An 18,001-nucleotide genomic window follows, 5' to 3' on the forward strand; every position below is an offset into this window, starting at 1 on the left:
AGCTTTTTCACTCCCTTCTTTCACTTTCATCAAGAGGCTCTTTAGTTCCTCTTCACGTTCTGCCATTAGAGTGGTATCATCTGCATATGTGAGGTTGCTGATATTTCTCCTGACAATCTTGATTCCAGCTTGTGCTTCAACCAGCCCAGCATTTCACATGGTGTACTCTGCATATAAGTTACACAAGCATGGTGACAGGATTACAGCCTTGACATTCTCCTTTCCCAATTTTGAACCAGTCTGCTGTTCCATATCCAGTTCTAACTTTTGCTTCTTGACCTGCATACAGGTTTCATAGAAAACAGATAAGATGGTCTGGTATTTCCATCTCTTTAAGAATTTTCCACAGTTTGTTGTGATCCACACAGTCAAAGGCTTTGGTGTAGTCAATAAAGCAGAAGTAGATGCTTTTCTGGAACTCTCTTGCTTTTTCGATGATCCAACAGCTGTTGGCAATTTGATCTGATTCCTCTGCCTTTTCTAAATCCAGCTTGTACATCTGGAAGTTCTTGGTTCATATACTGCTGAAGCCTAGCTTGAAGAATTTTGAACATTACCTTGCTAGCATGTGAAATGAGCACAATTTCATGGTAGTTTCAACATTCTTTGGCATTGCCTGTCTTTGAGATTGAAATGAAAACTGAACTTTTACAGTTATGTGGCCACTGCTGACTTTTCCAAATTTGCTGGCATATTGAACGCAGCACATTAACAGCATCGTCTTTTAGGATTTGAAATAGCTCTGCTGGAATTCCATTACCTCCACTAGCTTTGTTCATAGTGATGCTTCCTAAGGCCCACTTGACTTCACACTCCAGGATCTTTGGCTCTAGGGTTATCTGTGTTATGAAGATCTTTTTCATATAGTTCCTCTGTGTATTCCTGCCACTTCTTCCTAATCTCTTCTGCTTGTGTCATGTCCTTGCCATCTCTTTCCTTCATTGTGCCCTTCTTTGCAAGAAATGTTCCGTTGGCATCTCCACTTTTCTTAGAGATCTATAGTCTTTCTCCTACGGTTTTCCTCTATTTTTTTTTTTTTTTTTTTTTTTTTGCATCGTTCACTTAAGAAAGCTTTCTTATCTCTCATTGCTGCTCTCTGGAACTCTGCATCCAGTTAGGTTTATGTTCCCCTTTCTCCTTTGCCTTTTGTTTCTCTTCTTTTTTCAGCTGTTTGTAAGACCTCCTCAAACAACCACTTTGCCTACATGCATTTCTTTTTCTTTGGCATAGTTTTAGCCACCACCTCCTGTACAATGTAATAAGCCTATGTCGATAGCTCTTCAAGCACTCTGTCTACCAGATCTAATCCCTTGAATCTATTGTCACGTCTAATGTATCATCATAAGTGGTTTGATTTAGGTCATACCTGAATGATCTATTAGTTTTCCCTACTTTCTTCAATTTCAGCCTGAATTTTGCAATAATGACCTCATCATCTTAGCCATAGTCATAGCCATATCTTGTTTTCATTGACAGTATAAAGCTTCTCCATCTTTTGCTGCAGAGAGTATAATCAGTCTGATTTTGGTTTTCACCATTCAGTGATGTCAATATGTAGACTCATCGCTTACATTTTTGGTAGACTGCATTTGCTATGACCAGTGCATTCTCTTGGCAAAACTCAGTTACCCTTTGCCCTGCTTCATTTTGTACTCCAAGGCCAAACTCGCCTATTGCTCCAGGTATCTCTCTCTCTTTTTTTTTTTTTTTTTTTCAGGTATCTCTTGACTTACTACTTTTGCATTCTAATCCTCTATGATGAAAATGACATGCATACTTATTCTGTGGAACAACCCTTACTGTGTTACCTGCATCCAAGCCTTCACTGATCCCTGCTCATGTTTCTGATCCTATGTCTCCAGAATTTCTCTTAATTTGGTTTATTGGCTAATATCTTTCAAAATTATTTTATATTTATTAATGTTAGCTAAAATTGCTAACAACTGTAGCTTACAACTAAGATTTATAGAAGATGTAAGCAGATGGACATGGATGGAGTGGAGCCCAATAAGCAGACTTTGTAATAATTAAAAATTGTTGGAACACATGCTTTTAGACAATAAAGCCTGGAATTGATTGTTGATTAGCTCTTCCTATTTAGATTCTTATTGCTATCTTGGTTCCTGACATTTTAAAATTCTAGTTATTTAGCTTTACTTTTGATTCAATTATTTGTCTAAAATAAGTTCCATTTTTGCTTATATCATCCAGAGCTGGGCTTTGTTGCTTGTCAACAAAGAATGCTAACCAATATAGAAATTGGTATCAGGAATTATGAGTAGTTCAGAGAGAAAGGTACAGGGATTTTGAATGCTCTTAGCCTTCCAGATCCTCCCAGATAGCCCCCTTAAAAATATCAGGAGAGAACGTCTCTCTTGCTCAAAGCTGTAAAATTTTACATAAATGACCTATCAAGGTTAGGTATAAATTCACCTGAAGTAGTTTTAGAAACCCAAAGAATCAGTCTTTGAGTTTAGCTTTTAGAAATCTCAGCTTCTTTGACCATGTGAAGTAAAGGGAATTTGCTTTCTTTAGTATGGCTATCAAAAGTCACTGAGGTTTACCATATACCTTGTTTAAAAGTTACACATACTTTTCTTCTCACCTTAAATTAAGTCAATGCCATCAGATGTAGCCACGTCTGACACATTGGCTTTTCTTTAATTGCTGCTGCTTCTGCATGGAATGTTTTTCCCTAAATTCCTTCAGGACTTTTTTCAAATGTCACCTTATCAGAATGCCTTTCCCTAATGTATCGAAATCAGTAAATTCACACCCCATCCCCATAACTGTTTTTATTTTCCTTCATAGCACTTGGCATTTTGTAACATTTGTCTGTTTCTCTTTTCTTCCTGGAATCATAAGCTCTGTGAGGGAAGGCATTACATTATTCTCTACTTTGAACAAATGCCTGGCACATAGTAGGTGCTTCATCACATAGTCTTAGACTGGACTGTATGAACTTGCCCACGAATTGTAGAAGTAACCCGTTCTTTTTGTGACTAGCTATTTACTAAGGCAGACTTCCCTGGTGGCTCAGGGTAAAAAAATCCACCTGCAACGAGGGAAACCTGGGTTCAATCCCTGGGTTGAGAAGATCCCCTGGAGAAAGGAACGGCTATCTACTCCACTATTCTGGCCTGGAGAATTCCATGGACTGTATAGTCCATGAGGTCGCAAAAAGGCGGACACAACTGAGCGACTTTCACTATCAGTATTTATTAAGACAGCTGAACTTGAATTTTAAGTCCTTAGCTAGAAAAATCTCATGTCCCAGAAACAACTAACGTAATGAAAAGTTCTGCACCCAGAAAAGTAACTTTCAAATGGACTATGGAGAATATATTCTGAGAGGTGTTATCAGGGACAGTGACAATCAATTACAAAGTTAAATCATTTCTCCCCAGAGAGGACAAACTGCTGCAGCTTCCCAGAGCAGAACTAGAAGGGCGGAGAAAGGGCGGAGCCAGCCGGCGAGGGGCGGGACTGTCTGAAGCTAGCGTTTAAGTGGAATCTAGTTGAACTGTTTTGTCCCTTTCCGCTCCCCGTTCGACGACTTGGGCGGAGGCGGTCACAGCTATGGCAGCCCTTAGGGTAAGTGAAAAAAAATAATAACTTGCCTAGTTTTTTGGAGTGCTGATAGCACTCTAATAACCATAGAAGGGGTCCTCCTAACTTCAGAAAGGAGTCTCGCAAGGGGCGAGATGGAGATGAGGTTGCGAGAGAACTGGCAAGGTCAGGGAATCTTTAACCGATTTGAAGCCTCAATACACCTGCCTAGGCTGCAGTCCATGGGGTCGCTGAATCGGACACGACTGAGCGGCTTCACTTTCACTTTTCACTTTCATGCACAGGAGAAGGAAATGGCAACCCACTCCAGTGTTCTTACCTGGAGAATCCCAGGGGACGTGGGAGCCTGGTGGGCTGCCGTCTCTGGGGTCGCACAGAGTCGGACACGACTGAAGCGACTTAGCAGCGGCAGCAGCAGCCTGGAACTATACTCTCCTCAGTTCCCTGCTGTTGACTTTATACTGCGGTGGGGTGAAAACTGGGAAACTGCTGGGTGAAAATGGCCGGCTGGGCGACGAGCAGCAAACAGACTTGTGTCTTGAGCTAAAACAAAGAGAAAAGAAGCCCGGGCGTTTGTCTGGGTGCATAGGGCGGGGCCTCACGACCCTTTGAAGGGCTTCGTTTGAAAATTATTTCTGGTAAAATAGACCAGAATAGAGAGGTCTCTCTACAGTGCGCGGGTTTGTATTCACTGCTGTTACTCTACGGGTTTGAATAACAAACCTGTTTCTTTTGAGTTCTGCAATGCGAAATGATCCTTTTACTTAGGGATCTGTACAGGAAGTGACCCAACTGGCTGCCAACTGCAGTTCCCTAAGTAAGTTTCAGTAACAGCAGTCGACAAATATCTATCTATGGGTAGATATTTGTAGCAGGTTGTCAGTGTAAAATGCACTGCTTGCAGGAGATACAAATATGAATAATTCAGGCTCTGTATCAGGCTTGATAAGCTGTTCTCACTTCATTTCTGCATTCATAATTTATTTGAATTACCAAAACACCCGTCTAACTGGACTCGCTGCCTCTAGCCTGGCTCTAATGAAATTATTTTTCCCCTGCACTGCCAGAGTACTAAAATGCCAATCTGATTATGCCCCTCCACTACTTAAAAATCTTTATTGGCACTCCATCGTCCGTCCTCTGGGGTCAGGTCAGACTCTCATGTGTCTAGAACAGCCCAGCCTGCCTTGGCTTTCCAGCTTCTTTTCCTACCTTTCAGGAACTCTCCTAACATCAGTACTTTTTCCCTGCTCTTTCTCTGGTCTGAAGTGCCCTTTACCATCCTCATGTAGTTAGTTCCTATTCATATTTCACTGATTAATTTAACAGTGATTTGTGTACTGCCTCCCCATATGCTAAATGTAAAATGCCTTTTCCAAGACAGTGTCCCAGATCTCCCCAGTCTGATTTAAGTAACTCACCTTTGTGCTCCCAGAGGACCCTGGGCATACTTTTACCTTTGGACTTATCACACTGCAAGTAATAGACTGTGTACTGTCTATTCTACCCTCCTAAACGATAAGCTATTTGAGAGCAGTAATTATATGTTAATTTTTGTATCCTTAGTACTAAGCACAAGTTTGACTTATATCAGGTACTCAATAAATTCTGCATGAATAAATAAGTGTCAGGCAATGGAGATAAAAGAAATTAAGTTAAGCACTGTTTAACAAATGATGATGATTCAGAGTAGAGGAAGTGCCTTGCCTCAGGAGAAGTAAAAAGTGATCTGAGGGTTCAGAAGAGAGCTCACACCTGGTTGAAGAGAATAAAGAAAGACTTCATGGAGGGAGTACAGAGAATGACTGGTCAATGGTTGAAAAGCAAACCTGAGAAGTATGTTGTCACCAGAGCCTAGAGAAGGAGACAGTTTAACAGTTTTTTGATTTGGTCAGTAATAAGTCATTGGTAGCTGCTATTTATTAAGGGCTTCCTACAAGGTTAGGCACCATGCTAAAATACTTTGTGTATATTATTTCACTTAACTATCAAGACAACTTTATATTGAAGATACTATGATCACCATTTTATAAATGAAAAACTAAGGTTAAGAAAATTCAATTAAGTTCCCCAAAGTCATAATGCTAATAAGAGCTAAAGTGAGGTAAAGTGGTAGAGTGAGAACCTAGATTGTAAAGGGTTGTGTTGTGCTGTGCTCAGTTGCTTCAGTCATGTCCGACTCTTTGCAACCCTATGGACTGTAGACAACCAGGCTTCTCTGCACATGGGATTCTCCAGGCAAGAATACTGGAGTGGGTTGCCATGCCCTCATCCAGGGGATATTCCCAGCCCAGGGATGGAACCTGTGTCTCTTACATGTCCTGCATTGGCAGGTGGGTTCTTTACTGCCAATAATCTGAGGAATCCCCAGATTATAAGTGGTTAGGGAAAAGATTTCCTAAAGGAAATCAGTCCTGAATATTCATTGGAAAGACTGATGCTGAAGCTCCAATACTTTGGCCATCTGATGTAAAGAACTGACTCATTGGAAAAGACCCTGATGCTGGGAGAGAATGAAGGCAGGAGGAGAAAGGGACAACAGAGGATGAGATGGTTGGATGGCATCACCGACTCAATGAACATGAGTTTGAGCAAGCTCCAGGAGTTGGTGATGGACAGGGAAGTCTGGCGTGCTGCAGTCCATGGGGTTTCAAAGACTTGGACATGACTAAGCGACTGAATTGAGGAAAAGGATAAGGGGTGGGAAACTGGTATTCATTTAGCACCTACTTTGACTGGCTGCTTTACATGTGTTATTTCAGTTTAATATTTTTGATGACCCTAAGAAATGGGGTAATATCCCCATTTTACATATGAAAAAACTGAGGCTTAGAAAAAGTGCTGGCTCCAGGTCATATAGCTACTAAGTGGAAGAACCAGGTTCAAGCACAGGTATGCTGCTGCTGCTGCTAAGTCACTTCAGTCGTGGCCAACTCTGTGCGACCCCATAGACGGCGGCCCACAAGGCTCCCCACTGGGATCCTCCAGGCAAGAACACTGGAGTGGGTTGCCATTTCCTTCTCCAAAGCATTAAAGTGAAAAGTGAAAGTGAAGTCGCTCAGTCGTGTCCAACTCTTAGCGACCCCATGGACTGCAGCCTACCAGACTCCTCTGTCCATGGGATTTTCCAGGTAGAGTACTGGAGTGGGGTGCCATTGCCTTCTCCACAAACACAGGTATATTTGGCTTCAAAGTCCTTGATCTTTCCACTACTCCTTGCCTCCTCTGAAAGGAAGGTGTACATTACTCTGGAGAAAAATGTTATGGTCAAAGTAGGGAAGAGATCTTAAGATGGTGGTAGCAAGTTCCAGAAAAGATGTCTTTTCATTTAAATAAAGTAGGAGACTATATGCCAATTAAATCTCAATGAAACTGGAGGAAAAACATGTCAGGAGACCTGAGCAGGTTTGGAGACAGGGAGAAATGTGCCAAGAACTACTAAAAATTAATGACAGTGATTACAGCTATTAAACTATTGAACATTTACTGCACTAGGCATTTTGCTAAGTTCATTATGTGAATTTTCACATTTATGCTTCACAATGGCCCAATGAGTAGTTGCTGTTATGAGCATTTTACAGGTAAAGAAGCTGAAATTTAGAAAGGTGAAATTTAGAAAGAAGGTAAAATTTAGAAAGAAGGTGAAATTTAGAAAGGTGTGCACTCTGCCACAGTCACACAGTTGTAGGTGGTCAATCTGAATCTGAAATCTCTGATCTGAGTCCGGATCATGGGGCTTAACCTTGATGAAGCATTTGTAAGGCCAAGGTGTAAAATGGATGATCTGTGTTAATTTTGAAGCCCCAGAGTTTAATAATAAGGGATAATGTAGAAAGGAGTCCTGAATGTTGGTTAGATAACTCTGAAAATAGTTTACATGCATTTTGAAAGATAAGAGCTTTTTGAGCAAATATGATGATAGAACACTGATGTGGAATTAGCCTTGAGAACAAGGTCTGTACTGATCTTTCCTCCTGACTTCTTGAATCAGAGAGAATAGCTGAAGGACTGGCTTTCATTTAAAAGGATCAGGAGAAATATTGTGTCAAAAACCAGATTTCATTAATGCCAAGAGTTGGGTGAATTTGGGGAAAATTTGAGTCCTTAAAAATGTTTGTTTATAATAGAATACATAGTATTGAAATATGGCTACCATGTACTGAGCATTTCCTGTGTGTCAGACATTGTATTATGCTGTTGATGACATCATTTCACTTAATTCTCACAAAAAGTTTTCTATGGTAGATAATATTATTGGCTCAAAGAACCAGAGTAAGACAGTAAGGAAATCAAAGTTGAAATAGGAGGTTGTAGTCAGAGAAAAGCTTATTGAGTTTATAATTTAAGCTGTTAACAAGTTCCGGAAAATGGTAAATTCAGGATGTACTCATGGAGTGTATAACTGCAGTGGAGTGAAAGCTCTAAGAAGGTGAAGTCAAAGAACAGCAAGGTGAGGCTTTTGAGTGGCTCAGTCACATGGACATTAAAGTCACTCAGAGTTATAGCAGGATTTAGAGTATAGAAGAGGGCTTCCCAGGTGGCACTAGTGGTAAAGAACCTTCCTGCCAATGCAGAAGAAGTAAGAAACGAGTGTTCCATCCCTAGGTCAGGAAGATTCTCTGGAAGAAGAAATGGCAACCCACTCCAGTATTCTTGCTTGGAGAACCCCATGAAAAGAGGCACCTGGTGGGCTATAGTTCATAGGTTTGCAAAGACTTAGACACAACTGAAGCGACTTAGCACAGCAGACAGAGTATCAGTTCAGTTCAGTTCAGTCGCTCAGTCGTGTCCGACTCTGCGACCCCATGAATTGCAGCACACCAGACCCCCCTGTCCATCACCAACTCCCGGAGTTTACTCAAACTCATGTCCATCGAGTCGGTGATGCCATCCAGCCATCTCACCCTCTCTCGTCCCCTTCTCCTCCTGCCCCCAGTCCCTCCCAGCACCAGGGTCTTTTCCAATGAGTCAACTCTTCTGATGAGGTGACCAAAGTATTGGAGTTTTCAGCTTCAGCATCACTCCTTCCAATGAACACCCAGGACTGATCTCCTTTGAAATGGACTGGTTGGATCTCCTTGCAGTCCAAGGGACTCTCAAGAGTCTTCTTCAACACCACACTTCAAAAGCATCAATTTTTCAGCGCTCAGCTTTCTTCACAGTCCATCTCTCACATCCATACATGACCACTGGAAAAACCATAGCCTTGACTAGATGGACATTTGTTGGCAAAGTAATGTCTCTGCTTTTCAATATGCTAAGTTGGTCATAACTTTCCTTCCAAGCAGTAAGCGTCTTTTAATTTCATGGCTGCAACCACCATCTGCAGTGATTTTGGAGCCCCCAAAAATAGTCTGACACTGTTTCCATGGTTTCCTCATCTATTTCCCATGAGGTGATGGGACCAGATGCGATGATCTTAGTTTTCTGAATGTTGAGCTTTAAACCAACTTTTTCATTCTCCTCTTTCACTTTCATCAAGAGGCTTTTCAGTTCCTCTTCACTTTCTGCCATAAGGGTGGTGTCATCTGCATATCTGAGGTTATTGATATTTCTCCCGGCAATCTTGATTCCAGCTTGTGCTTCTTCCAGCCCAGCATTTCTCATGATGTACTCTGCATATAAGTTACATAAGCAGGGTGACAATATACAGCCTTGACGTACTCCTTTTCCTATTTGGAACCAGTCTGTTGTTCCATGTCCAGTTCTAACTGTTGCTTCCTGACCTGCATATAGGTTTCTCAAGAGGCAGGTCAGGTGGTCTGGTATTCCCATCTCTTTCAGAATTTTCCAGTTTATTATGATCTACACAGTCAAAGGTTTTGGCATAGTCAATAAAGCCAAAATAGATGTTTTTCTAGAACTCTCTTGCTTTTTCGATGATCCGGCGGATGTTGGCAATTTGATCTCTGGTTCCTCTACCTTTTCGAAAACCAGCTTGAACATCTGGAAGTTCACGGTTCATATATTGCTGAAGCCTGGTGTGGAGAATTTTGATCATTACTTTACTAACATGTGAGATGAGTGCAATTGCGTGGTAGTTTGAGCATTCTTTGGACAGAGTATAGAAGAAGGCTCTTGACCAGGATCCTAAATGTTCGATGTGATGAAGTGACCAGGAGGCAGGTGCTAAGGATGAATAGGTGAGTGGTATGAACTTTAAAGGAGAACTACTTTTCTTTCTTTGATGGGAACTTGTTTTCAGCTGAAGTATAGCATACATACAATTAAGTACATAAATCACAAGCAGCTTAGTAAATTGTCAAAAGATGAACGTACTTGTTCAACCAGCACCCAAATTAAAAGAATAAAAGAATATTGGGCCTGGTGCACTGGGAGGACCAAGAGGAGTCGGGTGGAGGGGGGGTGGGAGGGGTGATCGGGATGGGGAATACGTATAACTCTATGGCTAATTCGTGTTAATGTATGACAAAACCCACTGAAATGTTGTGAAGTAATTGGTCTCCAACTAATAAAATAAAATAAAATAAAATAAAATAAAAAAATACAAAAAAAAAAAGAACATTACCAGCAGCCCAGAAACTTCCCCTTTTCTCCTCCTCCACCATAGATTAGTCTTGTCTATTTTTTTAACTTTATGTACATATAATTATGCAGTATTTACTTTGTTATATCTGGCTTCTTTCACCCAATATTATATTTTTGAGATTCAGCCATTACACACATATGCTAGCTCATTCATTCTATTGCTATGTGATATTCTGGAAAAAAAAATACTGATACCTGAACCCCATCCCAGATAGGACATATTAATAATATTTTAAAACTCCACCAATGATTCTGCTGTGTTGCTAGGTTCAAGAACCACTGGTTTAGGAGGGAATTTGTGGCTTTCATACAAGTTAGAGAAAAAGAGTACTAGGCTTTTTCAGGTTGTAAAGAACAGATGCAAGATCAAGTTATCTTGAATAGTAGTTTAATGAAAAGATATTCAGGTTAGGAAGAATGCCTAGGAAACTGTCTCACCAGCTAAAGAAATTGCAAGTAGAACCATTCAGGATACCGTATGAATGCTGGTAGTCATTCTCATGATTATTCTGCTTCTGTTAACTCTGTGTGATTCATATTCAGATTTTCCTAGAGACAGGATCTGATCAGGTTGGCTAGGCACAAACCACTGCAAAGTACCATTCTTGGGCAGAAATTGCACATCAGGCCTTTTGGCAAGGCAGTTTATTGTTGGCTGTCTTTGGCTCAGGTACCAATCCTGGTCGAGTCAGTTTTGGCTAGTGTATCAGTTCTGTTATTCATAGCATGGTGACCTGTGTTCCAGGACTGCTTAGAAGGGTCAAGGCAATGGATGGGTACTTTTGGTGTTCATGGTTTTTCTGGTACAATGTACTTTTGAATACTTTCCAGAAGTAAGTAATAAGGTTGTTGAAAATATAGTGGAATATATTTAGAGTTGTTTTTAAAAGCTAACTTATTAAGGTCTTATAATTTAAATTGGAAAATTGGTTGCCCATGGACAAAAAAAAGACCATTGAGACAACCAGTGTAATAGCAATTTATAGTAGATAATAAAATTTTTTTAGTACAATTTGAACATGTTAGGGGGAAAAAGTAACCCATTTCTATAATCTCCCTGAATGACCATCTGTTATATAGACTTGATTGATATTAGTACTCTAAGCTAAGTCATGAGTTGCATACTTAATGTAGATTTGGCCTGGCTGTTTTCGAATCTTTTCTTTCAGTCATTCTGAGACTCACCAGGGACTTATCATATCACTAGGCTAACTGCTACTGCCATATCCCCTGCTTAGTCTGGCTCTGTAGTTCACCTCTTTCATTCATATTTCCAAATTTATACTTGATATCTTTAGGTGCATCAAATTCAACAAGGGCAAAATTCATTTCTCTTTGCCAAATTTGATTTTTCTTCTGTATTCCTTATTTCATTTAAGAACATGAGCTTCTAAGCTTGGGGTCATTTTAAATTATCCTCTACAGCCATACTGTTAACGAGTCTTCTGGATACTTTATACTTTCATACATTCTTGTTCTTTTATACATTCATTGACAAAAAAGTCTTAATGCCTATAATGTGTAGGAGATGGTGATAAACATTGGGGATACAAAGAACAGCAAAATATAAACAAGGTATGTAGAAGAGAAAAACTAAAACTAAAAAACCCATGAAGAGATGCTTAAAATAATTAGCAGATAACTGCATGTTAGAACAATGAGGTAGTACTTTATTAAACTAGAGAAAAATAGAATTCTAGTTAAGTCCAAATGTTGGTAGGGATTTATTCAGTGAAATTAAGTATATATACATATCCTATGGCATGGCAGTTCTGTTCTTGAGTGTATATCACAAAGATATACAAGTTCATGAGAACACTTATAGAGTGATATGCCTCACAGTGTTTTTCTTATGGTGACAGGGAGTTTGAGGCAATGTAGTTATCTATCACTGACAGTGGATAGGTGAAATGTGGTGGCTATACACCATACATCAGATGGAAAAAAATGGGTTGTATGAAAACAGACGGCTATGTTTTATGAAAAAGGGTAAGAAACAAAATAACTGTAATACACCATTTATGTTATTTAAAAATGTAAGGAAAAATGAGATATGTAATAATGAAAAATGTGTGTCTGTGCTCAACTGTGTCTGACTCTTTGCAACCCTATGGAGCCTGTCAGGCTCCTCTGTCCATGGGATATCCCAGGTAGGAATACTGGAGTGGGTTGCTATTTCCTACTCCAGGGGATCTTCCTGACTCAGGGATCAAACCTTTTTCTCTTGCATCTCCTCCACTGGTAGGCAGATTCTTTACCACTGTACCACCTAGGAAGCCAACAATTAAAAATATATGTACACGTTACTACAATATGCATTTTTAAATATGCCCCCAAAAAGATAATGTAATCATTAAACACATTAAAGTACCCACGTTCCTATGGTGTGTAAATTAGATTGAAATTTGATGATTAAAGGAAATTAATTAATCAATCAATTTTAAAAGCAGGAGGACAAAGAAGAGCAAGACCAAAATATTGTCCTCAAGGAATGGACTCTACTAACCGAAACTGGTAAATAAACACAAATTCTATTCAAAACAAAAGATATCTAAAAGTTACTATGGGAGAAAAGAGGAGGAAATAGTTTAAATGCCTACAGAATATAAGGCTGCTTCATAATTGTTCTTTTTAGTTCATTCAAGTATGGATTAAACACCTGCCATGGGTTAAGAACTTCTAGTTGCCAAGTGGTGGTAGATTGTATTTTTTATTTTGAATATTTGTGTTCTCTTCCTGTAAGAGTATTATACACCCCTGCCTAGATTTCTTATTCTTTTCCTCTACCACAAGAATGACTCATGTTACTTTACTAGGTAAATAATTTTATAATTTGTCTTTGGCATATCTTTGTACTGATCAAAATATGGTTAAAGTGAAATATTTACTCCACCTTAGTTTAATTGAAACACAGATCCTTGTGTTTATCATGAAAGAGCCAGTAGAGTTAAACAGAACTTAATTTTGTAGGCAGAGAAATTACCATTATATCTATTTGCTCATCAGTGCTAATGGAAGGAAAGGAACAGCATAAATAATTGAAAACCAATATTTGCATTTAACTTGGGAATGTATTTTTATATGTATATTTCTATTGCAAAATTGCAAGTTTGGTCCCTGTGACAAAATTCACAATAGAGCTCCTATGACAAAAATTCACAGCCATGCGGTGGCAGGGACAATTCATCTTCCCATTAAATTGTTTTGGCACGTTTATCAAAATTTAATTGACCCTAAACATAAGGGTTTATTTTTGAACTCTCAATTCTGTTCCATTGATCTGTATTCTGTCTTTGTGTCAGTATTATACTGTCTTCTTTGCTATAGCTTTTATTAAGTTTGAAATGGGAAAATGTGAGTTTTCTAAATTGGGCCTTTTTTTAGTGTTATTTATTGTGAAATACGGAGAAGGCAATGGCACCCCACTCCAATACTCTTGCCTGGAAAATCTCATGGACGGAGGAGCCTGGTAGGCTGCAGTCCATGGGGTCGCGAAGAGTCAGACATGACTGAGCGACTTCACTTTCACTTTTCACTTTTATGCATTGGGGAAGGAAATGGCAACCCACTCCAGTGTTCTTGCCTAGAGAATCCCAGGGATGGAGTCACACAGAGTCGGACACGACTGAAGTGACTTAGCAGCATTGTGAAATAATTTCAAATTTACAGAAAAGCTGAAAGAAGAGTACAAAGAACTCATCTTAAATCAGATTCTACAGTTGTTAACTTTTGCCATTTTCTCCCTTTCACCTCTATTATAATTTTTCCTTTTCTTTTTTTTTAAATTTTTTCTCTTCTGATCAGTCTGAGAGCAAGTTGCAGACATGTTGCTATTTCACCCATGAATATTTCACCATGTATTTCCTCAGAAGTATATACTGTTCTTTAACCTTTGTGCAAGCCTCCCAATGTGAGATGGTAACACCGATAGAATGCTACCATCCAATCCATAGATGCCATTCAAATTTCTCCCACTGCACAATGTCTCCTTTTCTTTTCTAGTGTGATAGTCATTCATCATGTCTGACTCTTTGGGACCCTATGGACTGTAGCCCACCAGGCTCCTCTATCCTGGAATTCTCCAGGCAAGGATACTGGAGTGGGTTGCCATTTCCTTTTCCAGGGGATCTTCCTGACCCAGGGATTGAACCCACGTTTCCTGCATTGCAGGTAGATTCTTTGCCATCTGAGCCACCACGGAAGCCCAGAGGTCAGGATCCAAATCTAGAATCATGCATGACATTTCCTTATCATTCCTTTTTGATCTGCTTTAATCTGAAATATTTTCTCAGTCTTCCTGTCTTTCATGAGTGACCTTAAAAGTTTTTTTTTCTTCCAGTTTTATTGAGATGTAATTGACATGCAGAACTTCATAAGTTTAAGTTGTACAGAATGATTTGACTTACAGTCTGAAATGATTATCATAGTAACTTTAGTGAACACATATCATCTTGTTTAGATACAAAATTAAAGAAATAGAAAAAATTTCCTTGTGATGAGAATTCCAATTTTTATCCTTTTTCTCAAGATGTTTGACTTTTCTAGGTTCCTTGCATTTCCATATGAATATTATAATCAGCATATCAATTTGAAAAAAAGGGCATTTGGAATTTTGATAGTGATTACATTGAATCAGTAGATCACTTTGGAAAGTATTGCTATCTTGGCAGTGCTGAGACTGACAATTCATGAATTTGGGATGTCTTACAGTTGATTTAGGTCTTTAATTTTTTTCAACAAGATTTTGTAGTTTTCAGCCTAGAGAGTCTTGTGCTTATTTTGCAAGTCTTGCAAGACTTGCAAATTTAGCGCTGTATTAAATTTATTCCTATTTTATTCTTTTAATGTTCTTGTTAATGAAATTGTTTTTGTAATTTCATTTTCATATTATTTATTACAGGCAAATAGGAATAAAGTGTAACTTTGTATATAGATTTGTATCCAGTGTACCTTGCAGCCTTGCTGAATTCGTTTATTATCTTGAATAGTTGAGTACATGCATGTACGTGTGTGTGTATGAGTGTATTTCTTAGGATTTTCTACATACAAAATCATGTCGTGTATAGAGATAGTTTTACTTCTTTTCTAAACTACACGCCTTTTATTTCTTTTCATTGTCTTATTGCCCTGGCTGGAACTTCCAGTGAAGTGTTGAATAGAAGTAGTGACAGTAGACATTCTGTTCTTGTTCCTGATCATAGCTTTCAGCTACTCATCATGAAATTGTTAGCTGTGGGAATTTATAGGCACCCTTCACTGGGTTGAGGGAGTTCTTTTCTATTCCTAATTTGTTGAGTGGCTTTTTAAAAACATGGAAAAGTACTAGTATTTGTCAAATGCTTTTTCTGTGTCTGTTGATATGGTCATTTGTTTTATTGTCCATTATTTAACTAACATGATACATTGATTAATTTTCATTTGTTAGACTAACCTTGCATTCTTTTTTATTTATTTATTTTATTTTATTTTTTTATTTTTATTTTTTTATTTTTCAGTGGGTTTTGTCATACATTGATATGAATCAGCCATAGAGTTACACGTATTCCCCATCCCGGTCCCCCATCCCACCTCCCTCTCCACCCAATTCCTCTGGGTCTTCCCAGCCCACCAGGCCCGAGCACTTGACTCATGCCTCCTACCTGGGCTATGGTCATTTGTTTTATTGTCCATTATTTAACTAACATGATACATTGATTACTTTTCATTTGTTAGACTAACCTTGCATTCTTTTTTAAAATTTATTTATTTTTAATTGAAGGATAATTGCTATACAATGTTGTGTTGGTTTCTGCCATGCATTAACATGAATCCAACATAGACAGGTATACCTATGTTCCCTCCCTCTGTGCCCTCCCTCCCATCTCCCACCCCATCCAACCCCTCTAAATAACCTTGCATTCTTGATATATATCACTCTTGGTCAGATGCATAAGTCTCTTTATATGTGTCTATATTCAATTTTATTTTTTACTTAAAGATTTTTAGCCTATATTTATAAGCGATATTGGTCTGTAGTTTTCTTGTGATGTCTTTGGTTTTAGTGACAGGACACCAAATGAGAAGGAAAGTGTTGCCTCCTCTGCTCTTTTTTCTTCTTTAAACATTAGGTAGAATTTACCCATGAAGCTATGACAAATCTAGACAGCATATTAAAAAGCAGAGACATTACTTTGCCAACAAAGATCTGTCTAGTCAAAGCTATGGTTTTTCCAGTAGTCATGTATGAATGTGAGAGTTGGACCATAAAGAAAGCTGAGCGCCAAAGAACTGATGCTTTTGAACTGTGGTGTTGGAGAAGACTCTTGAGAGTCCCTTGGATTATAAGGAAATCCAACCAGTCCATCCTAAAGGAAATCAGTCCTGAATATTCATTGGAAGGACTGATGCTGAAGCTGAAGCTCCAATACTTTGGCCACCTGATGCGAAGAACTGACTCATTGGAAAAGACCCTGATGCTGGGAAAGATTGAAGGCAGGAGGAGAAGGAGACAAAAGAGGATGAGATGGTTGGATGGCATCACTGACTTGATGGACATGAGTTTGAGCAAGATCCAGGAGTTGGTGATGGATAGGGAAGCCTGGCGTGCTGCAGTCCATGGGGTTGCAAAGAGTTGGACATGACTGAGAGACTGAACTGAATTCAACTGACCCATGAAGCAGTCTACACCTGAGCTTTCCTTATATGAAGGTTTTTTTTTCTTAATAATTCTGTCTAATCTTTAAAAAAGAATTGACATCAATCTTTCAAAAACTTGTCCAAAAAATAGCACAGGAGGCAACACTTCCCCTTGTACTAGTTACATATTCAGATTTTCCATTTCTTCTTTCATTTTTTTGGTAATTTGTGTCTTTCTAGGAATTTGTTCATTTCTTCTAAGTTATCTAATTTGTTGTACAGTTGTTCATAATATCAACTTAAAATATTTTTCCTGTAAGATGAGTATATGATGTCCTGTCTTTCATTAATGTGCTTCCCTAGTGGCTCAGCAGGGAAGAATCTGCCTGCCAATGGAAGAGACATAGGTTTGATCCTTGGGTCAGGAAGATCCCCTGAAGAAGGAAATGGTAACCCACTCCAGTATTCTTGCCTGGGAAATCCCATAGACAGAGAAGCCTGGTGGGCTGCAATCCATGGGGTTGCCAAAAAGTTGGACACGACTGAGCAACTAAACAACAAAAACAACTTTCATTACTAATTTTAGTAATATGAGCGTTTTCTGACCTTGTTCAAAGGCTTGTGAATTTTGTTGCTCGTTTTAAAGAAGTGACTTTTGGTTGTGTTGATTTTTCTGGGTTAATTTTCTTTCCTCTATTTCATTTGTTTACATTCTAATCTTCATTCCTTCCTTCCTTCTACTTGCTTTGGGATTAAGTTTCCTTTTCTACTTTCCTAAGATAAATTATTAGATTATTGATTTGAGGTATTGTTTTTCTAGCATTTACAGCTATATATAAATTTCCCTTTCAATACTGCTTTTACTGCATATGTAAGTTTTGGTCTCTTGTTTTCATTTTCATTCAACTCAAAGTGTTATCTGATTTTACTTGTGAACTTTCTTCTTTGGCCTGTTGGTACTTAGGAGTGTTTAGTTGGTTTTGTTTTTAACTATTTTTGACATTCTTGTACATTTTTTAGATCTTTATGTTGTTCTTTTCTAATTTAATTCCATTGTAGTTAGAGATTATATTTTTTTGTATAATTTAGCATCTTTTGAGACCTGTTCTATATCTACTGTATGGTCTATCCTGGAGAATGTTCCATATGCACTTAATAAGAATGTGTATTTTAATGTTGTGGAATAGAAGCATGCTGTGGAAGTCTGTTAGGTCTACTTAGTTTATATTGTTCAGATCTTCTGAATTGCTGATTTTCTGCCTAGTTG

At 38.7% G+C, this 18,001-nt stretch overlaps 1 protein-coding gene across 1 annotated transcript in view; it reads left to right on the forward strand.

Moving 5' to 3' along the window:
• Positions 1–3,488: 3,488 nt before the first annotated feature.
• APOOL (apolipoprotein O like) overlaps positions 3,489–18,001 on the forward strand; it is a 123,258-nt gene continuing 108,745 nt past the window's right edge. Inside the window, exon 1 of the mRNA XM_065916438.1 lies at positions 3,489–3,594. Within this exon, the coding sequence (XP_065772510.1) occupies positions 3,580–3,594 (15 nt within the window). The 5' untranslated portion in view covers positions 3,489–3,579. The remainder of the gene's footprint in view (positions 3,595–18,001) is intronic.

The sequence above is a fragment of the Muntiacus reevesi genome, chromosome X (assembly GCF_963930625.1).
Source record: "Muntiacus reevesi chromosome X, mMunRee1.1, whole genome shotgun sequence".
NCBI classification, from domain to species: domain Eukaryota; kingdom Metazoa; phylum Chordata; class Mammalia; order Artiodactyla; family Cervidae; genus Muntiacus; species Muntiacus reevesi.